At 43.0% G+C, this 27,913-nt stretch overlaps 1 protein-coding gene across 1 annotated transcript in view; it reads left to right on the top strand.

The window, feature by feature from the left end:
• MRPL39 (mitochondrial ribosomal protein L39) overlaps positions 1–27,913 on the top strand; it is a 114,635-nt gene that overhangs the window by 60,387 nt on the left and 26,335 nt on the right. Inside the window, exons 5-8 of the mRNA XM_078658364.1 lie at positions 7,521–7,588; positions 17,430–17,542; positions 19,204–19,269; positions 24,309–24,462. Coding sequence (XP_078514490.1) covers positions 7,521–7,588; positions 17,430–17,542; positions 19,204–19,269; positions 24,309–24,462 — 401 coding nt within the window. The remainder of the gene's footprint in view (positions 1–7,520; positions 7,589–17,429; positions 17,543–19,203; positions 19,270–24,308; positions 24,463–27,913) is intronic.

Genomic DNA, 27,913 nt, shown 5'->3' with positions numbered 1-27,913 from the left:
CAGGTACAGCCACCAAATGCACGAGTGGGAGATACATCCATCAGTACTCCACCCGTACTTCCAGCAGTGGGGTCATCCAGAGATAGACCTGTTTGCCACAAGGGAAAACGCCAAATGCCAAAGCTTTGCCGCCAGGTTCCCGCACCCACAGTCGCAGGGCAATGCGATATGGATGAACTGGTCAGGCAAATTTGCGTACGCTTTTCCCCCAGCACCTCTAATACCGCTAGTGGCACGCAAACTCAAGCAATACTCGATGACGCTCATCCTGGTTGCTCCAACGTGGGCACGCCAACCATGGTACACCACGTTTCTAGAACTTTCCGTGGTACCGCATCAAAGGCTGCGCCTCACTCCCAGGCTTTTGACGCAGAGCCATGGCGACATTCAGCACCCAGATCCGCAACAGCTCAACCTGGCGATCTGGTTCCTGAGGTCTTAGAATTTGGCTACCTTAACTTGCCTCCCGACTGCATGGATATCATACGGGAGGCAAGGAAGCCCACCACCAGAGCATGCTATGCAGCAAAATGGAAGCGGTTTGTCATTTACTGTTCAGAACACAACATCAACCCGCTGGATGCATCTACTCACAACATCATTTGTTATCTGTTACATCTTTACAAATGCACTCTAGCATATGCTTCCATTCGGATACATTTATCCGCCATAGCGGCTTATCTCCAAAACAGGCAGCACCTCTCACTTTTCAGAGTGCCTGCCATTAAAGCTTTCCTAGAAGGACTCAAACGAGTCATTCCTCCCAGGACCCCGCCAGCTCCTGAATGGAACCTTAATGTGGTCCTCACCAGACTGCTGGGTCCACCTTTTGAGCCTCTACATTCATGCGAGATTCAATTTTCAACATGGAAAGTGGCTTTCTTGATAGCGATTACATCACTGCGACGAGTTAGTGAACTCCAGGCACTAACTATCCAAGAGCCATTCATACAAATTCACTCCAACCGGGTGGTGCTGCGCACTAACCCTAAATTTCTTCCAAAGGTGGTTTCACAGTTCCATATCAATCAGACTATTGAACTGCCTGTGTTCTTCCAAAATCCTGAGTCGGTAGCAGAGAGAATGCTCCACACTCTTGATGTCAAAAGAGCTTTAATGTATTACATTGATAGGACCAAAGGTTTTAGGAAGACGAAACAACTCTTTGTTGCCTTTTCAGCACAACACAAAGGCAACCCCATTTCCAAAGCAGGTATAGCCAGGTGGATCGTTAAGTGTATTCAAATTTGCTATCAGAAAGCAAAGCGCACTTTAACAATCCCCCCAAGGGCGCACTCCACCGCAAGTTGGGGGCCTCCATGGCTTTCCTTGGAAATATTTCTTTAGAAGACATTTGTAGAGCAGCCACATGGTCTACACCACACACATTTACGAAACACTACTGTGTAGATGTGCACTCCAAACAGCAGGCAGCTGTAGGGCAGGCTGTTCTAAAAACACTTTTTCAAACTGCTGCAGCTGGCACAGGCGGCCGCCGCTAATGGAGGGACTGCTATGTATTCTATGCTAAAGATATGAATTTAGCAGCCCACATGCCTTGAACCGAATATGCTACTTACCAGTATGCAGCTGTTCTTGGCATGTAGGGCTGCTGACATTCATATCGCCCGCCCTCCTCCCCGGCGCCTGTAGCGGCTGCAGCACTTCCAATTACTCTTAGCATGGTCATCTCTCACAGTGTTACACTCCATCTTTGCCGCAATGGCTAAAAACAATCTGGGGATGGAGTCGATTCCCATGCGCACTGTAGTCCAGGGGAGGAGCCACCTATCTCGTGATACTTCGAAGACTCTTCCAGGACAACAATGTGCAATCATCCGGACCCAACACTAGGCGGCAATCTATGCTAAAGATATGAATGTCAGCAGCCCTACATGCCAAGAACAGATGCATACTGGTAAGTAGCATATTCGATTTACGAGAGTCAGGCAACAACTAGATGTGCAACATTTAGAGTGGCACTTTCTTGCGAGCATAATCATGGTATGAAGTCAATAGAAATAGACAAATATCAGAAATCACACTCATTTAAGCAACAAGGAAGTCAAACTCTGCAGTAGGTGCTTTTGAAGCTATTCAAATTCTTTAAAAAATCAGCACCCTCCACCCCAACTTCAGCTTCAGGTGTGGCCAAACCACATGTAACAAAGGGATCTCTGTGACAAAAGCAGCAACCCACTGAGCTATCCACATACAATCAAGTACAATACAATATGCTTTTTTTGAAGGAGGCATATTTACCCTCTACGCTACTTAATGGTCAGATTGAAAAGTGCCAGTGGAGAAAACTCTGATCTCACGCCAGCTAGAACAATAATCACCTGACTTATCAAGTCTAACTATGCTGAGAACATAAAGGGTGCTGCTTCGTAGTGTCACTGTCAAGCAGGGATGTTAAACGCTTGGCACTACTAATAAATCAGCAAAGCTGCTAGTTTAGAGAAAAGGTAGCACTGGGCTGGCGTGGTGAGTGTGGGGCAGAAGTTGGGCTCGGGGCTGGGCACAGCAATAGCCCATAATGTCGAGGTCAGGAGGAGGTGAGCAGGTGATCGAGTCTCGACACCGGCTTCCTCCTTCAAGTCCATGTAGCAGGGGAATTCCTGGGTGCTGTGGGGCCCGGCTGGCAGGCAGAAAATGAAACACCCTGCCACAGCATGGGCGGCGACCACAGGGTGACAGAGCAAGAAGGGAGCCAGCCGCATCTAAGAGATCTAGGAGAGTGTTAGGAATGTGTGGAAACAATGGGCTGGCGGCGCTAGTTTTGAGCTTGCTTGGCATATTAGAAAGTCTTCTATGCACAGACTGGGTAATTGAGGCATGTGGCGTTAGGAAGGTAGGTGCCTCAGTGCAGAAAGCAGTTAGATTAGCGCTCCAGGGGCCACTTCGATCGCATCGTCTGGGCATTAACCCTCTGATCCAGAGACAGTACGGGAAGTGTTAGAATCCGCTCCTGATAATATGTCTAACTATGTATAAAGTGTTACCCTGCACAGAATTTTCCCTACCTGAAGTGCTGCCCTTTGAAAATCACACGCGCACACTGTAAAACGAATCTCAACCCTGCTCTGTCCAGCACAGCGTGACGGCGAGCACCGGACATTATTCAGATGAGCCCTGCTGAATAGCTCAGCAGGGGCTCAGATTGGGAGACAGAAGCGGCCTCTTTGCTCCCAGAGACACGTCCCACTCCTGCTCGCCACTGCGCCGGCACTCACAGCCACTAAGCCTACCTTTTCATGAGTACCGGTACTCTCCTCGGGCAGTAGAGAAGTGCCGGTACTCAGAGCGATAAATTTAAGAAGTGCCAGTACTCAGTACCGGTGAGTACCGGCCCATTTAAAGCACTGACTAAAAGTGCCCCCAAGACCAGTGGGGCTCACCCCAGGACCAGAAAAGCAGGTCCCCTAAACCTCCGAAGCTCTCGTTTGGGGAAGAACAAGGCTTCTGCACCAAGGAGGAGAGAATCGCCTGAGGAGAAGAAAGGCTGGCGCAGGGAGCCAGTGGAACCAGCTCCCTGCAGGGTTCGCCGTCTTGGAAGCGCTCAAGGTGGCTAGGGCTCGCCACCAAGAGTGAAAATTAGCCCAAGATGGAGAGAAACGTCCCAATGGGGCCCGAGGTATTGCAGAACAAAAGATTTGACCTCTAACCCACCCCCCCCCGCCCCCAAAGGCGGTCACAGAGATAGTGAACTTTTACATTCTAGGAGGAGGCATGCATGCACACACCCTCCCTAGAGCTCAGGAGGCCTGGGGATCCCAGCTCCTAGCCAGTTCCACCATTTTGGGAGGCCAAAGCCCCACCCCTGCCTCCCGATACCGCCAATGACAGGGGAGTGCCGTTGCACTACCCTGACAAGGAGAGAGAGGCAGGGCCTCCAACTCCGGGCCCCGAAACAGGAAGAGAGGATAGGTGACCTGCTGGCTCTGCCGTGGGGGCTGCCAGAGGTGGTCTCCCTGGGCCACCCCAACACAGGTTCCACTGGGGAATGCACAGATGGGGCCAAGCACCATCAAGATAGGAAAAAAAGAAATGCAGCATGGCACACCAAAGGTAAGTGACTGGAATCGCTAATCTAATATGCATGCTCCCCGTAATGCCCCTTGGGGCACGTAACTCTGTGTTTTTCCCACTCGTGTTGGCCCTAGGATGATGGGGCCACCACCAACAAGAATCGGTGTTTGCGGGGGAGCTGCAGAATCGCTGCAGCTCCCCCCAAGAAACCCCACTTACCAAAGTGCTGACCGTAAGTCTGGAGGGTCTACAAAATGATGACCACTGTGATCTTTGTTTATGGTTTTAAGCACTCCTGAGGCTGGAGTACGTGCTCTACAGGTGGGAGGGCAGCACCCTCTAGTGGCTAAATGTATTACTGCAGGTTTTGTTGCCTAAACTTGGTTAAATAATACATAGAGATATGGTGGATGTTGGAAAATTCTTTGTTCAAAGGTGGCTATCATAAGTCTATGAACAATACTTTATTGAAAAGTGTTCTTCAATGAGGCTTGGCATTGCTTTCTTGAAAGTGTCATTCCCCATGAGTTTAAGCATCGTAAAGACTGTGTACAACGCAAAACAAAACCCACGCATTTGAGGGTAATTAAAATAGCGTGCTAGGGGACGAGCCCCCCGCCCCCAAAAAATATAACATTTTAAAATAGTTCCAAACCAGTAAACGACAAATGTAATACAACATGTATTAACAATTAATATAATTTTTTCACACTAGGTGGTAGTGTTTGACTGTGACAGGATTTTTCAGAAACAGTAAGCATCGTAAAAGTATGCGTGGCAGTGGAATGCGTGATGAAGGTGCTTCTAATGTGAGTAAATGTAAATGCGTGGTAGTGGTCTGCACTGTAAAATCTCGGATGTAAAGATGTTTTTGGTGAAGGAGGGCATGGTAATGTCATACAACCACCACACAGCCAATGGCTTGTTTACTCACAGTGGGACGGGAACTTTTCCAGTTAGCTGAGCTCCCCTTCAGCCTCACCACTGCCCCTCAGGTTTTCACATAAGTGATGGCAGTGATTCCAGCTCATATTCGGAGGTGAGGAGTTCCAGTCTTCCCCTATCGTGACAAGTGGTTGCTGAAGGCGGCTCACCCCAGACTACGGTGAACTTCCTGGATTTGCTGAGATTTTCTATCAACATACAGAAATCACACCTGACTCTTTCTCAGACACTCCCTTTCATCGTAGATGATATGGATACAGTGCAGTTCCGCGCCTATCTTTCGGAATACAGAGTCCAGGATATTTGGAGTATGATCCCAATATTTCAGCCTCAATCCTGGATTTTGGTGAGATGGACTCTGAAGCTACTGGGTCTAATGGCCTCCTGCTTCCTGCTGGGGAGGCACATGCATATGCAGGCTCTGTAGTGGAATTTGAAGTCCAAGTGGGCTCAGCACCAATATATTCCTTCAATCCTGGTCCAGATTTTGAAGGAGACTTCAAATGATCTGCTGTGGTGCTTGACGGACTGTAAATGGGGTAATGACAGACCCCTCTCTTTTCCCCACACAGGGCTGACAGTGGTGACCAATGCACCAGTTCTGTGTTGGGGCAGCCACCTGAGAGAGGTGAAGATCAGAGGAATCTGGTCTCTGGCGGAATCTCCGCTCTACCGCAACCGTCTGAAGCTCACGCCGATCTGGTTAGTATTGACAGGCTTCCTTCTGTCCATCAATGGGAGGCTGGTTCAGGTGTTCACTGACACCACCAACACAATGTGGTATTGAAAGAAACCGGGCGGAATGGAGTTTAATTGAATTGAGTTGATGACTCTGTGCCAGGAGGTTGTGTGCCTCTGGACTTGGTTGGAGTGCCAGGACATCTTTCTGATTATACAGCATCTGACTGGCTTACTGAAGGCAATGGCAGCTGAATTCTTCCATCAATTCCTTGTGGATCACAAATGGCAACAAAATGCAGAGGTGGCACGAGGTCTCTTCCAAGAAAGGGGAGAACCTTCACTCGATCTGTTTGCCTTCACCAAGAACGCGCAATGTCCGCATCTCTACACTTTGGAGTTTCCATATCGGGTTTCACTTGGAGACTCATTCTGCCTCAAATGGAATTCAGGTTTCCTATGTGCTTTTCTGCTGATACCTCTCCTGGCCTGAGTTCTCAAGAATATTAAAACACACCAGACCAAGTCATTCTATTGGCCCCGGATTGGGCATGGAGAGTATGATATCTCAAGCTCTAGAGCACGAGCATCGGTCGTCTGAGCAGGCTGCCCCTTTGGCAGGATCTCCGGTCCCAGCAACTGAGCAGCGTCCTGCATCCGAACCTGCTCCCTCTGCACCATGATGCATAGAGATTGAGTAGTGACAGTTGAGGGTCTTCGATCTCCCTCCTGAGGTTTGTGACGTCCTCTTGGCAGCCAGGTATCCCTCCCTAAAACCGTATATGCCTGCTGTTATGCGTTTTATCTTGGTGTTTCTCAAGACATGTGGACCCCCTTTCTGTCCCCTGTCGGAAGTGTTGCTATTTGTTTGACCTTTAGCCCACCAGTACCTTTAGACACTGAACACTGGTTCAGCATTTATTTTACATGGTGATGCATTCTTGGTGCGGAAATAGTCACGAAATAAACGAATGTTATTGCACCGGTGTGACATTTAATGGGTACGGTGACATCACTTCCAACACGGAAAATGCCAATGCGGAGCCGATCGACACTACCTACCGGCGCACAGAGGTACTGATCAAGATTTTCTGGGTCCAGTCTGATGCCTGGGAAATAATCTGCAGTTAGATAGTCTCTACCAAACAAAGCGTTACCCAAGGTACGCAACTTGTTCTTTTGTATCATGTACTTTTTGTATGTGAGACTGTTTCAGTATAACATTGTTGGTGGGTTGCTAAGTTTTTTTGGGGGCATAGTAGTTTTTGCAGGATGCGTGTTTGCGTGCATACGTGATTCATTTGTTAGTCACTTTTTGAATTGCTTGATAGTAGTGTTTATTTTTTTAGGTGGGCGTGCTCTGGTAAATATATCAGCTGTGTGTGTTTTTTTTCTCTTGGTTTTGATGAAGATGGTGTAATCGGCTGCTCCTGCATTGTTTGCTCAATGTGTCCTTTGCTTTCCGTTGGCAAAAACATGAATTGTGTCTGCTGTGCCCAACATACTGACTCCATCTTTGATATTTTTAGCTATTTAGCCTTGTCTCATTTAGGGGAGGTAGGATTACAGATGGCTATATTATCATCCTATTCTTGTACATGTTTGTATCTCAAAGATGTAGCTATGTGCCAAAAATACATATTTCTGTTGACGGCATGTTTTCATAAATTTTGTGTGTTATTACAGTACACTGCGAAATGGTGAAAAATTCACTACTAATCACTGCCAACCTTCTTTCAGCTGCTCCTACTTATCCTGAAAATGTCACGTTGAGTACTTTATTTTTCTGTCCTGTGAAAAGAATTTATAGTTTTTGTTACTTTTACTCCTTTAACGTTTATTATCTCATTGTTTATGCTTTACAGTGATCTCTGGAGCCTTCTGCTATGATGTTGTTTTGGACAACCGGCTAGACAATTGGAAGCCAACACAGGTATCCAATTTTTTCCATTTTTTATTTTTTTAAAAGATGGGCCTGATACAAGGGTTCATCATTCCTTCAGATTGAATTTGCAGGTGTGCCTTATCATTATATATTTAGCTAGCAAAGCACATAATGCAAAGAAATATCAATTCCGGACCAGTTGTGAAATGTGTTTATCATTTTCTGTCTTGCCTTGAAAATCCACTGCAGCGTTGACAACAATTTCAGGATTCATAGTACAATAAGTTATGGGTGGGACAAAGGAAAAGAAGAGCCTGTGCTAAAACGGCAAGCATTTGCAAATACATTTCTTGACCTTTCCATACCCAACCATTTTCCATAATTTAGCAAACGACAAACCGTTATCTATCCTGGGTTTCGCAGAAATGTTTGGCTATGCCTCTGCACCAGTGTACAGGTTACATATGTTATCTCGCCCAGTCTAACTCTCAAACAGGCTCGAAGGAGAAAGTGGTCGGCTAATAGACATCATTTGTTATTTTTCCCTGCCAGTAATGAGAATAACTTTCCCAAACCGTTGTGTCTTAGTAGTTACATACCAAGCAGCCACTGTTTGTTTAAAGGTTCAGTCTGAGATTAAAAAAAAGATGCTGGTCAATGTAGGGCCTACCAATCTGCTAGAATTGGGTCCTCTTTATACAACTGTGAAGTGATTAATCCTGAAATTAAGTAGACCGAGTTAATAAAAAATGCGATTGTCTACATTAAATGGAACCAATTGTGGCATATAAGGTACTGTTTTGGAAACGGTGTGATCTATTTAAGATGAAAAGTACAACTCATCTCAAAAACTGCTCTAAACTATAATGGGAGTGATGTGTATTGGAGAGAGAACCAACCATAAAGGGCATTATTTGCTTAAACCAAATCATATATTGTAAGTTTCGATTAAGCTGTTGTGGTTGTTTAAAGCTGGAACTTGCACCCCCAGTTTACATGTTTTTCTATTAAAAATCCTAGAAAGTTAAGTGTGCTATGGAAGGCTTACCAGAGATTATTGCTGTGCATCGGTCACTGTATTTGTATGTGGGAAGAACATTGGATTTCAGGACTAAAATACACTTTGGCTACACTGAGCAGTAGGAAAGTTCAGTAATTGGATATAAAAGTCACCATACTCTGCCTAAAACTAAAGATTTAGGACATTTGTCAAGTTTTGAAAGAAATAATTTAATAACAGTATTGAACACCCAGGTAGTGCCGGGCATAAATGTACTTACAAAAGAACACGAGCACCCCGTATGTCCATGTGAACAGGGGAATGAAGGCAACCTTAGCAAGTGGTCATATGAAACTCACTTATAGAAACAAGTTTTTGTTCACAGACTTTTCTGTGCAGAATGAATCTATTAAGCAGCTTTTGAAATTACATCAATACTACTATTGAATAGAGAAAAGAAGATTCAAGAAGCAGCCAGTATTTTTAAACAACTACGGTTATTTGAACAAAGAATAACATCAATTCCCTCCACTTTCCCTTCAATGTAAAGACCTGACTGATCTACCGGTAAGGATGTGCCAAGTACGTAATCCTCTTCCCCCCCCCCCCCCCTCTCAGGCACCGTCAATATTGCTCATCCTCAAAGAATGTGTCCTGTAAAAGAAACTGTGGTGTTTCTGTATTTTTCTTACCACTTCCCTCCCGAAATCCGGTGTCCACACTGTATTTTGGTTGATTCACGAAATCTGGCATAGGGGCTTGAGGCAATTGATTCTTTATTACCTGTTGCGGCTGTCTCATTGACACCTCATTCTGTGTCTGTGGATTTAAGTTTTGAGTTTGCACATTATTATTCTGTATTAACTTACACTCGTTTCTCCAATGCCCTAATTTTCTGCACCCATGACAAGGAAACTTTTTCTTTGCCTCTTCATTACTCATCTTCCCTCTGGGTTTACCTCCACTTCCTTCACCTTGGTCTTCCACTCTTTTCTGATTATTTGCTTGCTGACTTAATTGAAGTTCCTGTTGTTCTGCCATTTTAACTTGAGAATTTCGTCGACAGGTTTCGCATGCCAACACAATTTATGCTCTTTATTTGTTTGGGAGATTTCAGGTTTTAGTCCGGACACAAAACGAGAAATAAAATGTGTCATGTCCTTATTGTCAATGTTTTCTAAACCACTATACTGTTTAAATACCTGCAAGAGGCGTTCATAATTTGAATGTACAGATTCATCTTTATTTTGGGTAGTTCTGTCTATTTTAGTCCAATCTGTTTCTTTTGGAGGAATTTTCCCCTTTAAGTAAGTTATCACCTGATTTATATTTTTTTCATAACATCATCTGATGGTGCTCCTGTTTTAGGATCTCTAGGGTATTCATCATTTGGCCAATCTACTGTAATTATACACTCGGTCCACAAATCAGCTGGAACAACACTGTCAAATATTCGTTCTAAGTCTTTTAACAGTACCTTTGACACTTTCACAAACCACTCAACTTGCCGATACCATTCTACAGGTTTTTCTCTGAGCTTCGGGAAATCATTAGTAAATGATAAAATATTTTGTCGGGACCATGGAACATGTACATAACCTCCTCCTGGCACTTCTCTCATCGGACACAGCCTTTCGACTTTTTCTGCTTCTTTTAGTAAGTACCCAGAAGAGATTTTATTTGCCTGTGCCTCTTCCTTTTTCTTTGTCCATCTAGCCTTCCATTTGTCTAGATCTCTCCATTTTTGCAATAACGACAACAATTCCTTTATCTGCAATTTTCGTCCTGACACATTCATGTATTCCACGTCTGTCAGAAAATTCAGCTCTATACAGTTTCTGTAATACCTTCGATTTACCAATGTCAATTCCCATTGCCAAATTCATTTACTTTTCATGGTATATTTTTTAGTAATACTTCTGCATATAAACAACAGTTCATCTTCATTGAAGGAATTTAGTCTGTCCAATCCTACGTTTCCTGCTACCATTTCTTCTAATTCTACCCTCAATTTGAATATGTCCAATACCTTTGACTGTGATTTTGGCTTCTCTATGTCTTGGGTCCATCTATCTAATTTTTCAGGGCTTACTACTGTTGCACTTCTTGCTCCTGAGGATGTCTCAATCTGTACTTCTTTTGAATATCGGGGAGTAATTCCTCTGATTGAGTTACTTACTGGTTCTCGTATAGGTAAATCCATTAGGGAAATTACCGACTTGGATTCACTTGCTTGATCATCAACTATTAGGGTTTCTTTCCTGGGCTGTACTACGGGTGTAGCTAGAATGGGGGCCTTAGGACTAGCTTGCTTATCTCCATATAAAGGGACTACGGGACGTTTAGTTACATGTATTGTCAGAGCTTCAGGACTTGTTTTTAATTGGGAAATTTTGTGAATTAATTCACTACGCTGTTTATTTAATGCTCCTTTTCTCTTTCTTGGAGTACCTTTTCTAATGAGGTTTCGTGTATAATATGCGGAACTAAACATGGTTGTAAAAATCGAGCACTAGGAGTAACTATGAGTTTCTTCTTGGTAAGGTGTCGGATTTTTCATTAATAAATCATCTAAATAATCATCATCCGAATCACCACCACCAGTCATTAAATGCCTCGTTTTCTCCGTACTTTTACTTCCTGACGGTTCTTCTGTGGTAAAAACAGGATATAATCCTTCCACTAGCATAGATTGTCTCCATTTTTTCATTTGTGTATCTCATGTCTCTTTCGGAAATCTGGGCTAAAATGTACTCCAATTTCTGTCACTTCTGGACCTGTCTCGCTCAAACGCCTCTGTCTCCCACTCTTCTAGAGCTTCATATTGCATTAATCTTGGTCTGGGATCTAACTTATTCATACGATTTCTTAAGTTATGCAACATTCTACCATTAAAGATGCCATCTTCCTTAGTGTACTCTATCCACTTTTCTAACCACACACATGTGGTAGCCCCTTTCTACCATCATGTATGATGCGGGCGCATTAGGTGGTGGAATAATAATTCCTTCTCTTGTAGCTTTGTCCTTTTGAAATAATTCTTTATTTTCTTGAAAATCGACATTTTTCTCTTTTCTCCGTACATGATATAAGGTCTTCCTCTAATTTGTTGTTCTCTAGCAAATCCTAAATATTTTCTATCGGGACGATTGCCTATAAATGCTGGATCTAAATGCCACACATACCGCTATTTTAATTTTCTGTAAATTCAATTAACTCAGTCTGTTTACTCTGCAGAAATATTTCTCAAATACCAGCGCAACTTTTATTTTCAATGACCAATAAGGGTTTGACTTACAAGGACTTGAGGTTCTTTTAGGACTTATACCTGTACACCATGACTTACCAATCCTTGTCACTTTGCTATAAGTCCTAGGGATCGAAAAGGGAGTTAGAATAAACAGGAAATATTTAAACATATGTACTTTTCCTGTAATAACCACAGACTCTGGAAAAGTTAAAAAAGTTTTATCTAAGCAAGATTTTCTGAGTCAAAAGAAAGGGGCCACAATACCGCAACCATAAACTTTACAAGCAAAATTATAATCAATAGGACATAAAGTTTGTAAGAAATCACAGTAACACCTTTAAACATTGGTACCTGGGAAGGGTGAGAAAGGGAAATAGCACAAGGACATACCACATGGATTATATTTACCTAGAATGGTGCAATGACCAATCCTTGCCACGGGCTGGGGCAAATAAGGACCAGGCTCCCAACTAATCAGGTGCCCACGGGACAAGACTGGTGCAGATCAGGACAGGTGACCTCCGCTAAGTGTAACGGCAGCGTCACACCCCTTTGTCTCTGAAAGCCAATTAGTACCCCGACTGGGTAATCGATAATTTCCCCCAACACCTCGATTCTTCTGACGGAGTGCTCCGCCAGCACCTCTGCTCTCGATCTCCTATGGCATGCGTTGGGTCAGTGACAGGTCAGCTATTCGGACAAGTCGGACAATTTCTCTATCTAAACCTACCTTAGTTATATAATTTCGAGGGCAATGTACCACCCCTAAATGTTGCAAATCTATGTGTTCCCCTTCAGTGATTGGTTGGAAAGACGAGGAGAGGTCCTCACACCATACTAAGATGAGGTAACTTCATTATTGATTTCAATTGATTCCGGTTACCCCCCATAATTTATCTTCTCATGCACTTTTATTCCACCCAGCAATACTGTTCAACAAATTTGATACAATTTATATGGCTTCAGTTCCTCCTAAGGTCAGAAGGGCATTTTCTCATAGACATCGTGGGTAAGATGCTTCTTGGCTGGGTTTCCATGCCAAAGCTTCAGCAATTTCGGAGCTAGAGTGTGCACGCGCAGCTTTGTCCAAAATGGAGTTAGTCTCCGTATTCAGGCCCAAGTACGAGCTAGTAGCAAAGTCAAAAAGAAACATATTAGAATACAAAAATAAATTAATGCACTGTATACCACTTATCTCTACTCTAAACCCATTACTTTATTTTAACTTTTGCATTAATAGTTACACAGAACGAACAAGCTTAGTACAGGCAGCGTTACGAAAAGAAGGGGTCCCAGACAGAGAAAAGGAAAGTAGATTTCAAAGGTAATCACTACGTAAATAATCAAAGATAATCAAAAATACAGTACGATGTTTTAATTCACAAGGTACCAAACAACCATGAAAATGGGTTATACACATCAATTTTTAAATTTTTTAATTTTTAGTACAGGCAGCAGCATAAACTTTAGCATGTGAGGTTTAAAGCGGCCATTTCTGGCATTAGTGCGCCGAAGCAAGAAATTCCCACCAAAGGCAAAAGTACGTCACACCACGTAGATGTCGCGAACGCATGCGCAGTAAAGTTTCTGCATTTTCGGCGGACATATTAATACACTCTAGTTACTGATAATAAAAGCACATGGGCGAGCTTCCCCTAGATACTAGAAATGTTGTGTAATGCAATTATTAGTAAGACAAAACATGTTGATTAATTAATTACATGTTAATTCAAGAGGGCTGAGTACAAGAAAGTTTCGGTATATGTGAAACCTTGCTCCATCAACTCTCCCAACGTCCTTTGCTGGCATGTGCAGTGTCTGTCTTTCAATTACAATTTGTTACATTTACAGCTTTACTTTTCTATCTTTTCCTGGTAGGAGCTCAATCCCACCATGTTTTGCAGCCTTCTGATGCTTCCAAACTTCCAAACTTTACTCTATCTCTCCTGTCAGCCTTCTGCTGCCTGTCACTCAATGTTTTTAACTCCCAATGTCCTTTGCTCCACCTTGCCCCCCCCGAAAGAGGATTATAAACTCGTGTGTTTGGACCCAAAAAGAGCGCAGAGCTTTTACATCTTAGGCCATTAGGTGGAGGTCTTTGTGGGGTCTTTGTGGCTCAGAAAGGAAAGGCAGTGCAGGAGAGGACCTATCCATGCGAATAGTCTTCTACATCAAATCTGCAATACGTTGGCCAAGAAGCACCCCCCTGAGATATTAAGGGCGCACTCCACCAGAGCCAAGGCTGCTGCTACTGCACTGGCATGTGGAGTGCCTGTCATCAATATTTGTCAAGCTGCTACATGGACATCAATGCACATGTTCATAAAGCACTACTGCCTTCTCAGCTAGGTCTGATGGAAAAGGAAATGTGGCTGTTCAGTTTGCAGGACTTTTGGAAGTGAGTCATTCCACCTGGGGAGGTATGGCTTTGTAAGGTGAGCAATCTGTGGTTAGAAGTATGCATCAGAAGAACAAGGTACTTACTTTCGGTAATGTTTTTTCTGGTGGATACGCCAAATCCTCACTGCCCACCCATCGCCACAATCTGTGTAATGGGTTCTTTTCAATCTGAAATGGTCCCAGTCTAGAGATTTGCACACTGGTATGAACCACTGGTCTTTGGGCACCATGTCTGAGGGTGGCCGGAGTACAGAAAGAAACTTACCTCAGCGCACTTGGGTGGTGCTGATGTGATTCCCTCATCATTTCCTGACTGAGCAGAGTTAAAGTAGAGCTGTATGGCACCACCTATTGCATTATGGGCCTATGACTGAAAGTCTTTAAGATCTATTAGAACATTGGAATGTAGAGCACTCCATTGAAGACAATGGAGTGCTCCATGCTTCTACGGGCCGATAAAGGCCAACAAAGCAACATTCCAATGTTTAAACAAAAGCCTCTCGGAGCGCTCCAAGGGGTCTTTTTAAAAATTTGTTAGAACATTCTGCCCTCTATTGGCAGAATGTTCTAATAGCCTTATAGCCCTTCATAGCTGGGCTATACCAGCTATTAAAGTCCCGCTCCCTTGTTAAGGTCCGCTGGAGCGGGCCTTTAATATCCAGTATAGCCCACTATGGTGGGCTACAAGGCTATAATCTGGCACCTAGGGACAGTCTAAAGGTGAGGAATCTGCGGTTAGATAGACTATCCACCAGAAAGGGTGTACCAAAGGTAAGTAACTTGTTCATTTAATAAATACGGAAGTAAGCGACTTATAGAGCATCGCATGCGGCACATGCCCGAAGGCATCTCCGTGCTTTGCTTCTGTTTATATTTTTTGTGTCCTGGATCTTTAGGGCGAGTTCTAAGAATATTTGATACATTTGCATTTAAAGTTTAAAAGCCTCCCAAATCATAGATATGCTTGCAACGAACGCTTTTGATTAAATGAAATAAAATCTCTAGAGATCACAGGCATCCCAAAACTGCTATCAAAAATAAAAATCACAGAGAGAACATCAAGGCCATGGAAATAAATTGTTGGAGATTCCAGGTGCACAGGTTGTGAGGGGCCTTTGTCCTTAATACACCCTTTAGGTGCATTCAGTACACAGCTTCCGCTTTGATATATTATTTGGATGACTAGCATTGTTCTAATTGGCACAAAATGAACCTGGCATAAAAATATGTTTTTGTAGATTCAGAGCCAGCAAAACAGCACCACTCCTCCCAGCAGGGGGGAGGTGGGAAGAAGGATATTTAGTACCAGAGAGAATACAGATTTCAGTTTAAAAGCTACACACTCTCTCGCATCATCATGACAACTCGCTTTCCAGCCACAATTCCCTTTGTAAAATAAAGGGTGCAGTAGGGAGCTGTAGCCCCCGCTATCCTCCTGACTTCCTAATTTATTTTGTAGTGTTGGAGATGGCCTCAGTAAGAGCTTGCCACAGCACCATGTATTTTATTCAAGTAATGATGCATGATGTACATGGTGTGCCCAGGACAGGGGCAGAGGCTCACAGGAGATAAAATGTAATAGGGAGAGGAGAACTGGTATATTTGGAGGCAAGCAAACAGGCTTCACTTGGGGCAGGGGAAGCACATCTACCCAGGGGAAAGCATCAGGATAATGGGTGTCGTGGTCAGCTGGAGTTTTGTTGTTATTGACTGTGCAGGAAGCATGAGCTTCCTGAAGTTGGGTTCGGTCTCCAGAGGATGCTCATAGTGACATCCCAGGCCACACAGCTGTAGAGAGAGGAAGAAAACACCTATCTTCTGTCCACTCTCCTTATATTGGCACTGTGTCAGCGCAAGGTTGAGAAAAGGTTTATTATCTCTTTTTTTTTTTTTAGATTTTGTGGCGGTTTATGTAAAGATCACAGAATTTTTACAGAATTCTGTTTTTTGCAATTAGTTAATTGTATTTATTTTTCATATCGCTTCAATCCTGTAGAGTTTGTCTGATTTTGTTTCTGATAGTTAAATTAATTAATGCCATCTATTGTTGTGTAGTCTACGTGTGGTTGCTTACCATAAATTGGGTTTTTATGCGGGGATGACTGCATAGTATTTTTGGTGATCCATTATGATCGCATTATCAATGACTTCCACACTAACCCTTTTTAAAAATCAGTATCTGATTTATGATATGTGCTTTTTAATCAGAGATCAACAGCAGCACCATATTTGCAAACTGCCTGCTTCATTAAAAGATATGGAATTGGTTTACTCTTTCATGAAAGTTTGTTTTTCTGGTGTTTGAAAATATAGAGTAGAAGCTTGCTTCCTTATCTCAAAGTTTTTTTAATTAACCAGTAAAAGTAGGATCTACATTTCCCCCTTTGTTTTGCTTGATTTCTCTAATTTCCAAGCAGAGATGGTTCGTAATTTCTACTTGGAATCATTTTCTCAGTGTTACCTTGTCATGTCCAATGTGTAGTTAAACTTTGGAAGTGTAGCAGATGCTGACACCGGGGTCGTGCGAGCCATGTTGCTGTATACCAATGGGGAGGGAGCGGTTAATGGGAACCCTTGAGGTCCATGAGAGTCGTGCATGTCTGTCTTGGTTTTGGTGCAGCTGGCATGGTTTACCCCATGGTGTATTATAACTTCAGAGTAGATTTTGGGCTGCAGTCATAAGAGCCTGGGAGTAACTGTGGCCATTATTGGAGAGGAAGTGAGCTACACACCTTTGAGTAAGGTTTTCTTTCAACCCAAGCTACAAGTACGGAAGCAATGTATTAAATGTACTTGCCCCTTGAATGTTTGACTGTAGCAGTCTGTTCAAGGTGATCAATACGAATGGGTCAAATTATTCAATGTATTGCAAAACATTCAAGCATGTGACTAGCACCATGGTCCGTGCTTCTTCAAGTGCAGCTATAGGTGGCCAACCACCATTGGTGAGTGGGCATTATGTTTCAAAAACATATTAGTGTTTGAAATGCTAACTTTTATCGGTTTTAAAAATAATCAAACTTGCCTCTAAAATTACCTTTCCAGATAATCCTGGAGATTTTTAAATTCACGGTTTGTGTTTTAGGTACACAGTAGTCATGGTAGTTGCTGATTGATATTTTGTGTGCACCATGTTGTGTCCGCCGTGGCCAATGCATTTGAGGGATTACAGCTTGTAATGGCTATTTCTTTCTTTGACAAATCCATTTCTTTACCCATGGTTTGCTTTTTGTTTTCAGGGAAACCTACACTCATTTACAAAAGATGTTCTGAAGCTAATTCATAAAGATCACCCCTTGGAGCCCTTGGAAGTGGATGCTAAAGTGGCACTTGAAATGTTTCAGCACAATAAGTAAGTACTGCAATCTGCGCAAATTACTGGGCTAAAATGGTTTTTTAGCAGCTCTAAGGACTCCTGCAGGAAGAGGGTGAATACATGGTCTGAGGTATCTTTATGTAGATATACTGCACTGCATTGGTAGTTGAAAAGACTGTTCAATATACAGCAGCCAACTCCAGCAGTGCAGATTTTTAGGGAGGACTGCTTCCAATATAGTAAACTGTCTCTTGGTTTTACGACTCCACCTGGACGGCTGAGTTATTAGGGTACTAGGGCGGAGAAGTAGTTACCTAGTGCACCTTTACTAAGGTCTTGCTTACAGAGCAACTGGCCTGAGTGATCTCAAGATTTCTGAAAACGATCCTTTTCACTCACTTTAGTGTAGAGTGAAGGCTTACTCTTAGTATTTGAGAGTGCAAGGATGTAGCAACTCAAAAAACATACAGTGACCGACCTAAGGAGGAAACGTGCAAACAGTTTGTTAAATTATCAGTTTTTGACTAGCATGTTTCACCACTTTGCATGCATTGTAAACCTTTGTTGACTTTAGTCCTGTGTAAGGTGTTAATGTCAGGGGTTGTGTGGAGGGAAGAGGAAAGTTGTCTGGGGATATAACATTTGTTTAATGATAATGAGTTTTTTTGGGCTTTCCTGTTTATTTAAAAAACAAATCAGCTCTATTAGTATATGCCCATTTAAAGACTGAAAGGTTGCCCGTTGTGTGACCTAATGTGTTTGCTAGAATAGTCAAGGATGCATGCCATTAACAGACATTGTTTTGGTTACACGTTGACTGATTGTGTGAGGCTTTTGTGACCCTTATGAAGATTAGAAGCAGGGCATCTGCTATTCTGCATCCGGTGCAAATCAAAGTAGCACAACAAATTGAATAATTATTTCCATCTCTGAAGAAGTTCTGTATGGATCAACGTAATAACTGTACTTATTCACTGATTGTTCACTTGGTGTTTGCTTCACCACTAAATATATTGCTAAAAACATGACGACGGTATAGCATTTGATATTCAGAGGATAGAAATAGTTCAATAGGTGACTTTACAGAATTATCATTTAAGACCCTAACATTCAGCTTGGAAAATGTGCATTTGTTTTTCGACACCTTTCCATTAGTGGTTTCGGTCACTGCCCATGGGTGCTGGACTTTCATTGTTGTTAATCTGTGTGACACCTTTAACTGGACACTGTTGCTGGCTTTATCCTGGGGTTTGCATGTTTGGTGTATTCAATTTAATTTTATTCCAATTAAAAAAGAATGCATGAACTACTGCTAACCATAACTGTTAATTAATTAAAAATCCTTTTTCATTACATTATCTTTAACATAATGCTAACCTTGACTCTTTATAATGTTAAATATTTTAAACTGTTTATTAATTCTTCTTAATCTAAATAAAACACTACCCCTAATTAAATTAGTAAGCCTTACCTCTACATTTGAATACATTTTATATTAACTCTCACCTTAATTAAATTAGTTACACCAAATTAAATATTATTATAATTCTCTAAATTAATGTAGTGATAATTTCTGTTTTGTTGACGCAGTGACTCGTTGGTACAATGCCAGAGAATAGTAAGGGACCTTAGAAATGATTGACCTGTGGGCTTACTAGGAAAAAGTTCAGCTAACCTTTTTAAATATCTTTACTTAGGTATAAATCTACCTTGGTGGAGGAGAAAGCATCTCAGAACCCAAAAGGAACCGTCAATGTATACAGGTAGGCATGCACTCATTTCCTTGGAAGTTCTTTAGAGACGTTTAAGCTTAATCTGTTTTATGGTGTCAGGGTAAGCATCCACTATTCAAGGGGTCTCCGAGTTAAAACTAGTACTTGTGTTATAGTTGTGGTGGAGAAGTGTGGCTCACTGGTTAGAGGAGGCAGACCTGGAAGCAGAGGTCAGCCCGGGACCAGGGTTCAATTCCCGGCTCGGCGGGGTCTTGAGTCCTAAAATGTCCATGGACTCGACAATTCTCGCTCCGGTGCTTACTCGATTCATGGGTTCACACTCTGCGACTCTGGGCAATAGCTTGCTTAATCTCCACAATGGCCCCTCGCGGCGGGATGCCTGGCTTTCACCTTGCGGATACCCTGCCGGGGTTATCTCACAGGTTGAATACCGGGATGGGTTCCCTAAACAAGCGCTTAGAAACCGCTCGGTGATTTGCGCTATATAAATTCCTGTACATTTACATTTATATGTTTTGTCTGTGTGCATCTGCTGTTCCATTATAGGATACTGGGGTATAATCTATTAGTTGGAAAAATTTTATTTCCTGAAGGCCCTGCTGCCCCCACGTCCCGCTGCATCTAGCACAACAGTTCCCACCACCGAAAGTATTGCCGCAATAATGCAACTAAAACAACTCCAAAACCACAAATCCAGTTACAAAGTTAAACAACCCCAAACCCTCAGCAAACAGTAACTCTGGCTACAAAGAAACTCCAACTGAACACCACCTCTCCATTATAAGTCCAGTATTGCCATATATCCAGTTACATGACTTCATCTGCATCCTTTTCAATGTATATTCTTCGCCCCTTTTCCTTCTTTCTTTAAATTCGTATTACCTGTTGACATTTGAGAAACAGAGGCCCCATGGAGCTTGGGTCACTGGAAAAAAATAACTAACTCCAAGGAAACGCCACCCACCCAACCTAGATGCTACAGTTACATATCTTTTCTCAAAATTCCAGCACATCTTCACGAATACCCCTTTTAAACTTCACTACTTCAACAGAACCCCGAACCAATTTCATTACTCCATTTCAACAACTTAAGTGATATTCTCATTTAGAAACATCTTCAACACAACTCCAGAGCTTTTATGTCAAAACAGCTGCCGCTCTGTCGCGCTAACTTGACTACTCGAACCCTGCTCGCATAACATGACCACCATTTCCTGTTCCTAAATTAGCTCAAATCCATCTGCAGTCACTCACAGCACTGCTTCTAATTCAACTCTAGCACAAATCCAGCTTAACTCTAGCTCTAAAACGTCAACACAAATCCACCACAACTACACACATCCTCTCCAGTTCAGTAACTTCAACACAGCTCCACCTTCAACACAACTCTAAGTAAACAACAGTTCCAACTCCACAGCAGTCACATACATCCAATAACAAATGAAACCTCTACTGACCAACTTCAGTACAATGCCATCGCCTCAGCAGGATATTAACAGCACAATCCCACTACACGGAAAGCACTTCAAGTTTAGCTCCCATTTTCTTTACAAGTTTTACTACAGGATTATAGAGCTCCCTATATAACACATCTGGTTTCACTACAAAATACAAGCTCATATTCCACACTTAAACAACTGGAGTACAGTAAGCACAACTGATACATTACAATTTCACCTGAGAAACTAAACTTTACAACGGAACCACTGTAATTACACCGCATCTCCAGCAACATTTCCCCTGCTAAAGGAAGGCTACAAGAAGTAGGCATCATGAATAACACAAGTGACCACACTGGTCTACCACATTAGACTATAACACAAAAAAAAAATCTCTTTTATATTTATCAGTGTTTGTTTATGTTTGGCGTAATGGTTGATTTAAGAAGTTTATTTAATTAGATCTGTTTATTTAGATGTATGAAAATAAGTAAACTTGGGCTTGAAATGCTTTTTGCATGCACACGTTGAAAATGAAAGCTCAAATTGTGTAAAGCCAAATTCAGATTATCTTGGTTGTGTACAGTGCTCTGTATGCACACACACATGTAATTTACAGAGATTATGTAATTATGATATAGCTAAAGCGATTAAAGAGTATGTTCCTCATTCAGCTATTCATATCTGCAAACCACTAGCATGCTATCCCCTCAGCAGAGTGCAACAGTTTATTTTCTAATGTTTGCAAATGACTGACACTTTAAGGCCCGATCTGTGCAATGCATATCCAATACGTGTGGGCGAAGGACTAGGACACCTCATACCACAGGCACCCCATACCATGCGGAGATCGCAGAAAATCTCTATTTCACATAAAAAAGTAATGTATGTACATGTCTCATTATTAAACGCTGATAATTAAACTCTACTCTATAGCCTATCTGATGTAACATTTTCAGAGATTTTCTGAAGTGTTGGGAAGCCACTTCAATGAACAATGGTACACAAGACAACACTGCAGCATAAAAGCTAACTTGCAGTAAGACAGTATCTCATGTGTGGGTATATCTATTGTAATGGACAGAAACCGGCAAAAAGCGAGACTGTGTGAAGTCATTGGACTGTTAATGTGGTCCTTACACAGTTATGATTTTGGCCTGTTCCTGTCTTGTAAAATGAGCTCCCTCACACACACAGGGTACTATTTTTATGAGACGTCTTGGAGCATTGGATGTATGGGACTTTTGCAGTTTTTGAGAAAGTTTGCACTTCTCTGTCACAGAAAATGGAAATAATTGTGATATTCTTTTAAACCAGTACTGTGACAGTTGCAGGGCATCCTGGGTAATCAGGTGCTGAGAATTATATAAACCACATCACCCTTGATTATCTTTGCTGTCCACCCTGACCCTGGGCCTAAACATTGCAGAAATACCCTATGGAAGCTGATCCATAAAAGCATACCTAAAGTCTAGTGCTTCGATCCATGCTCAAGCCCATTGATAGCCCATGCATGTCTGACACACCCACCCTCATGAGTCAAAGTGGAACACTGGTCGGGGTTAAGTCTTGGCAGGGATATGTTCCTGCTTGTGAGAGGCTGTGTGAGTTACTGTTCTTTAAATACAATTGATAAAAATCTGACAGTCATGCTCAGTGTCTTCTACTGGCTAGCAAGGAAGGCTGATAAAGGACTGGCACCCAGTGGAAGAAGCCTGTTTTGATGCTGAAAATCTATTGTTGTGGTATGTTTCTATATTGCCCAGCGGGTCAGTCCTCCGACCAAAAGACAGGTCCGTAAACGGCACTTTGCATTCAGTTGCTTTCCAAATTTCCCAAATACATTGCACTCAGTTTATCGCCTGTGACCACACTAAGCCCACTGAAATCTCATACATGTTGGACACCCCCGCACTGGGTAGACCCAAGGAAACAAAGATGGGGATAAAACCTTGTTATGGATATTTCCCTGCAGAACTCTTACAGGCATTATGTTCAGTGTGTTCTACCAGCCAGTCAGGAAAAGGGAGGGTCTGACTTGCAATAAAATAATCTTTTGATTGTACATTTGTATCATCACATATCCGGTATTGGCAGACCTCGACATTCAGGGCAACATTTAATTGTTTCACCTTCTGGGATTTATGTTTGTCTATTTGCGAAATGCAACAAACTTGTTTTTTAAAAAAAAAAAGCAAAAATGAAAATATGTCCAAATATTATCTTCCTGCGGTGAGGTACTGATACAGTTCTTGCCCCCCAACATAGCCCTGAATTTGCCAGTTTGTATGGGTGCACAAAGAGATAAGAGGTACATGTGTTTAAACAAGCTAACACCAATGTTTAAAAACACAAAAAAACCAGACATAATTGCCTGTAAATTCCCTGGCCATGAAAGGGTTTAAAGGTACTACTAAGATATGAACTCAAAATTCCAGAATACAGAACACTACTTTAATACTTCCCTTTTTTTTTTTTTTTTTTACTATTCACTTATCTTTATCTAGTTCTTTGTAATGAAATGTAAAGGTCATACAAAGTCACAGTTTTGAAATATAAATCATTACACAAGAAGGTAATTCACAATAACCTCTCATTTAGATGAGCATGAGTGAGTGGCTAGAAAGAGAGACAAAAGAGTTTTGTAACAAATCAATGCAATTAGATCATCATACAGACCTAAAGGAACACTATAGCACAGCGTGCTAATAGTACGAAAAGCTAACCCTCCAGCTGAAAGGGAAAGCTGGGGCAACCTCACAAAGATATGAGGAGCAAAGTTAAGAAGTCTAGATCAGTCAGCTTTAAAGAAATAGCTCTCAGCCTACACGTCTGCATAAGCCACACCGCGCGTCAATGAATCGTCGCACCCCAGACAGAATTTTTTTTTTAAACATGTTTATTGAGTTTTTGCCTACAAAGAGCATTACAGTCGATTAACCCCCCCCCCCCCCCCCAAACGAACACACACAGCGCACCAAGTCAATTCCACAGATATCAGTACTCTACGCAGATCTTGACACAGCCATGATGCCAACAACCCATTTCGGGGCATGCGGCCGGCAAATCCAAATCAAAGAGGCGATCCATACAGCAGTAGAAAAACAATCTGCCATGACATTCCCCCCCCCCCCGTGTGAGGCACTCCCGCATCACTCAATCCTACGGCCCCACTGTTGGGGTGATCACAGCTAACCCCACAGGTTCCCACTTTAATACTTCCTACATTTAAAAAATTGTGAGAAAAAGCTAGTCCTGATTAATCGGCATTGTCAACTGTAGATCTAACATCAAACATATTTGTGAATGGGTTGCCATCCTTTAAGAAAGGATCCTACTTTTCAGAAAAGATGATGATTTGATCAAAACCTGAAATTTATTTGAGTTTTATCTAAGCCCTCTCAAAAAGATTGCATACCATATTTGTGAATTTATTTCCCCTTTCATTTTCTTAATGTTATTCTTAGAGAAAAGTAGTAGTAATTTATGAGAAAGCTTAATATATTCTTTCAGTTGTGCATTTCTCGTATAACTGTTGGTCCAAATCAGTCTTCAGATCAGACTTCTGATGAGTGAAGCTACCGTTGCCAAGTGATGTGCCCTACTGACCTACTTTATCTTTTTTATTAGATGTGGTGACTTCATAGATCTCTCAGATGGGCCACACATTCCAAGAACAAGCTTCTGTTTCCAGTATGAAGTAACAGCAGCTCACAACATTTCCGAAAACGCACCTGAGCTTGTCCGGAGATTCCAGGGGCTTTCTCTGCCAAGGCACCTGATTGTAATTTAAAAATATATATATATTTCAAAACCATATTACCACTGAATTGTCTGTGAGAATGACCTGTTTTCGGCGTATTTTGTCAACTTATTTAAAATAGACAGTTGCTGTCCCTAGCCGGCGACATCACTTTTATGTGTATTTGAGTAGCTGCATATGTTCCATTTAGTCATACATGAAGAGCTTCTTTGAATTATAATTATATTGTTTATGATCAAAGTTTTTTTTTTTACATAGTACTGGAAATGTACATCTACAAGTCTTTATTCCTTCTTCATAAATCTGTGGTGGGGAAGTATAATTAAGCCCGTCATAGATCGTCATACTATAAGACTTGCACATCCATAGCCTACATTGTTCTTGGACCCTCCAAGGAGAAGTGTTGAGAACTAATTCTTCTAGACAAAAATTGATCTGCTCAGATCTCACATTTTTCAGCCTCCATTGCCTTCATGGCCTGACTCAACCAAGGAGCACACCTTATCAGCCAATGTGGGCAACTTATTAAAACCTGTAAAAGTTTCATCCTCGTCTAAAGATGTATTCAAACCCTTGGTGGTGAATATATCTCCTTTATAAGCAACCTAATCAATTCCCACTTCAGCAAATGGATAATCCCCAAGAACCTCTAACATTTTTGTTTGAATATGTTTATTGCATTGTGTCATTGTACCACATTACACATATGTAAACAGGAATAATAAATTATGCTGTAGTGCAGAATATTTGCCACAGGTCGGTGCAGTCAGTCATACACACGAGAGGGCATGGTAGCAAGGATCAAGAGAAAAGTAACATAATTAAACAGCATGACAGAGTCGTATAATACAGATATATGTGTGAAAGAAGAATGATCAATAGTGGCAGTACTCAACAATGGAGAAAGCAAAATCTGTTTCGTGACCGCATATCTTAGACTTGTTCAATTCGGAGCACAGGCTATGCCATGGCAGTAAAACGAAAGGAATTGATCACATTGACAGTGTATCACATATCCAAAGCTTCATTTTAAAACAATTAAATATAAAGAACAATCTAAAATATACAAGGAACAAAAGACTGGGTGGTGACTAACAACAATCGTGTGTGTATGTGTGGTGTCCTCGAGGTGGGCGGGGAGTAGGTCCACAGTGTCTCACGTCTGTGGGAAGGAGCAAGTTGTAAGCTCCGTCTTGTGTGTGAAAAAATGTGAGGGGGGGGGGCTCCTTGAGAGGGGGGGGGCCATAGAGGGGGGGAGAGAGGGAGGGGGGGGAAGAAAGTTGTATTAGCAGCGGTGATGGAAAGAGAAGTATAAATGTTTATACAATGCCATTCTGCAGGGTACCATCCCAGTCCAGCGCCATGGGGTACACCCGGAGCCCCGCCGTCTCTTCTCTATGCAGCGCCACACTCTCCGCTCTCGCCCAATTGTCCAATGAGTTACGCCACTGTATCGCTTGGGGGGGGCATACTATGCTTCCAGCGTCTAGTGATGAGGCGCTTCGCTGTGATCAGCCCCAGATCCCAGAATCTCGCTTGGACTTTCGTCTGCTTTGTCCTTTTAAATAAACCCAATAGGCAAGCTTCCCAGGTATTCGGTAAGGTGCCCCCTGTCGCTTTTGCCAAGACAGTTGATACTGCAGTCCAGTAGGTCTGTAGTGAAGGGCACGTCCAGAGGACATGTAGGAACTGCGCATCCACAAGTCCGCATCTGGGACACACTGATGTAGTAAGCCCAAAGTATCGGTTCATTTTTTCTGGAGACAAATACGCTCGATGCACAATAAAATACTGTATGATCTTGAAGCGTGCATTGCGCGGTATATGTAATGCCCCAGCTAGTATCTGTGCCCATTCTCTGTCAGTCCAGTCCCTGCCTTTGTCAGCTGTCCATTTGTCTCGCAGGCGCTGAGGGGAGAACTGTGTGTGCGCGTGTAGTGCTTGAGCGAGCCAGTATGTTATGTGGGAACCATTTCCCATCACATGCATGTATTGAATGAGCAGGTGTGTTGGCGGTTCCTCTGCCAATGGTCCCCAGGCCCGCGTCATTGTATGTAGAAGCTTTGCATGAGTCAGGAATTGTCCGGCCGGTAGTCCCGTATTGTCCGCTAGTGTCGCAAAAGGGAGCAATGCGCCCTCTACAAACAAGTCGCCCAGACTTTCCAAATCGGCTGCTCCCCAGCTGTCTAGTACAGGCGTCGTGAGCACTCCGGAACCCCAAGGCGTACCCAGCAGTGGCAGATTGGGCGCATACGGTTTAGTCGCTGCGGTGAGTTTCAAGCTCCTCATGTAGCACTTTCTCGCTACCGCAAGGTGTAGCTGGCCCGGAGTGTGGGTCTTAGCCAAGGGATGAAAACAGCGCATGTATCTGTGGGACCGTCATGATTGTCTCTGCCGTGGCCGTATCCCCCAAGTTTCTCCCACTCAGCCAGTAAGTAACCCATTGCAACTGCGCAGCTAGGTAATAAAGCTCGTGGTTAGGGACCGACAGCCCACCACTCTCTGTTGCAGCATAAAGGGTTTTTAACGCCACTCTGGGACGCCCCTTGTTCCAGATCAATCGCCTAGTTAGAGTTTCCAGGTCGCGAAAGATGCGGGCCGGGACGTATAGCGGCAGATTCGCATAGTAATACAGCAACCTGGGCAGAGCGATCGCCTTTGCCAGCGCGATGCGGCTGGGTACATTTAGCGGAAGAGTATTCCAAAAGGATACTTGAGCCATAAGTGATGATATTGCTCTCGTGAGATTGCCTTCCAGTAGGTCGGCGGGGTCACGGTAAATTTGGATTCCCAGGTAATGAAAAACCGTTGGATACCAAAGGAGCCGTTCGCCCATCACCGTGATCTCGCACTCAGGGGTGTTCGCCGCAAAAGAATATACACCTGATTTCGCCCAGTTAACACGTAGCCCCGACATTTCGCCAAAGTTACTGAATATGTCCGTGAGCACGTGCGGAAAGCAGGTTAGGTCTTTAATATAGATCATCGGCATACAGTGATACCGAGTGTATCCCATCAAGCAATGGAATACCCCAATCCTCGCCAGAAGCACGTAGCTGTGCCGCCAGTGGCTCCATCATGAGTGCAAAAATTAAGGGGGAGAGGGGACACCCTTGTCTAGTGCCCCTGCGAACACGGATCGGGTCCGAGAAAAAGCCTGTTCGTTCGCACACGCACCACGGGAACTGAGTAAAGGAGTTCCACCATACGAAGTTAGGCTGCACCCAGACCAAACTTTTCCAACACCAGCGCTAGGTAGGGCCATTCCACTGAGTCAAACTCTTTCTCGAGATCGAGAACTACGCACCCCGAACGGGGCCACCGAGACACAGCCAGACTCTGCACCCGAAACAACCGCCTGATATTATAAGATGTGCTGCAGGTGGGGACAAATCCGTTTTGGTCTGCGTGTACTAGTGTAGGGACCAGAGGCGCCAATCTCTGGGCCAGTGCGGATGCTGGAATTTTATAG

This window comes from Lissotriton helveticus, chromosome 8 (assembly GCF_964261635.1).
Source record: "Lissotriton helveticus chromosome 8, aLisHel1.1, whole genome shotgun sequence".
NCBI lineage: Eukaryota > Metazoa > Chordata > Amphibia > Caudata > Salamandridae > Lissotriton > Lissotriton helveticus.
Note: the sequence above shows the minus strand (reverse complement) of the source record. Positions and strands in the feature narration are given on the sequence as shown.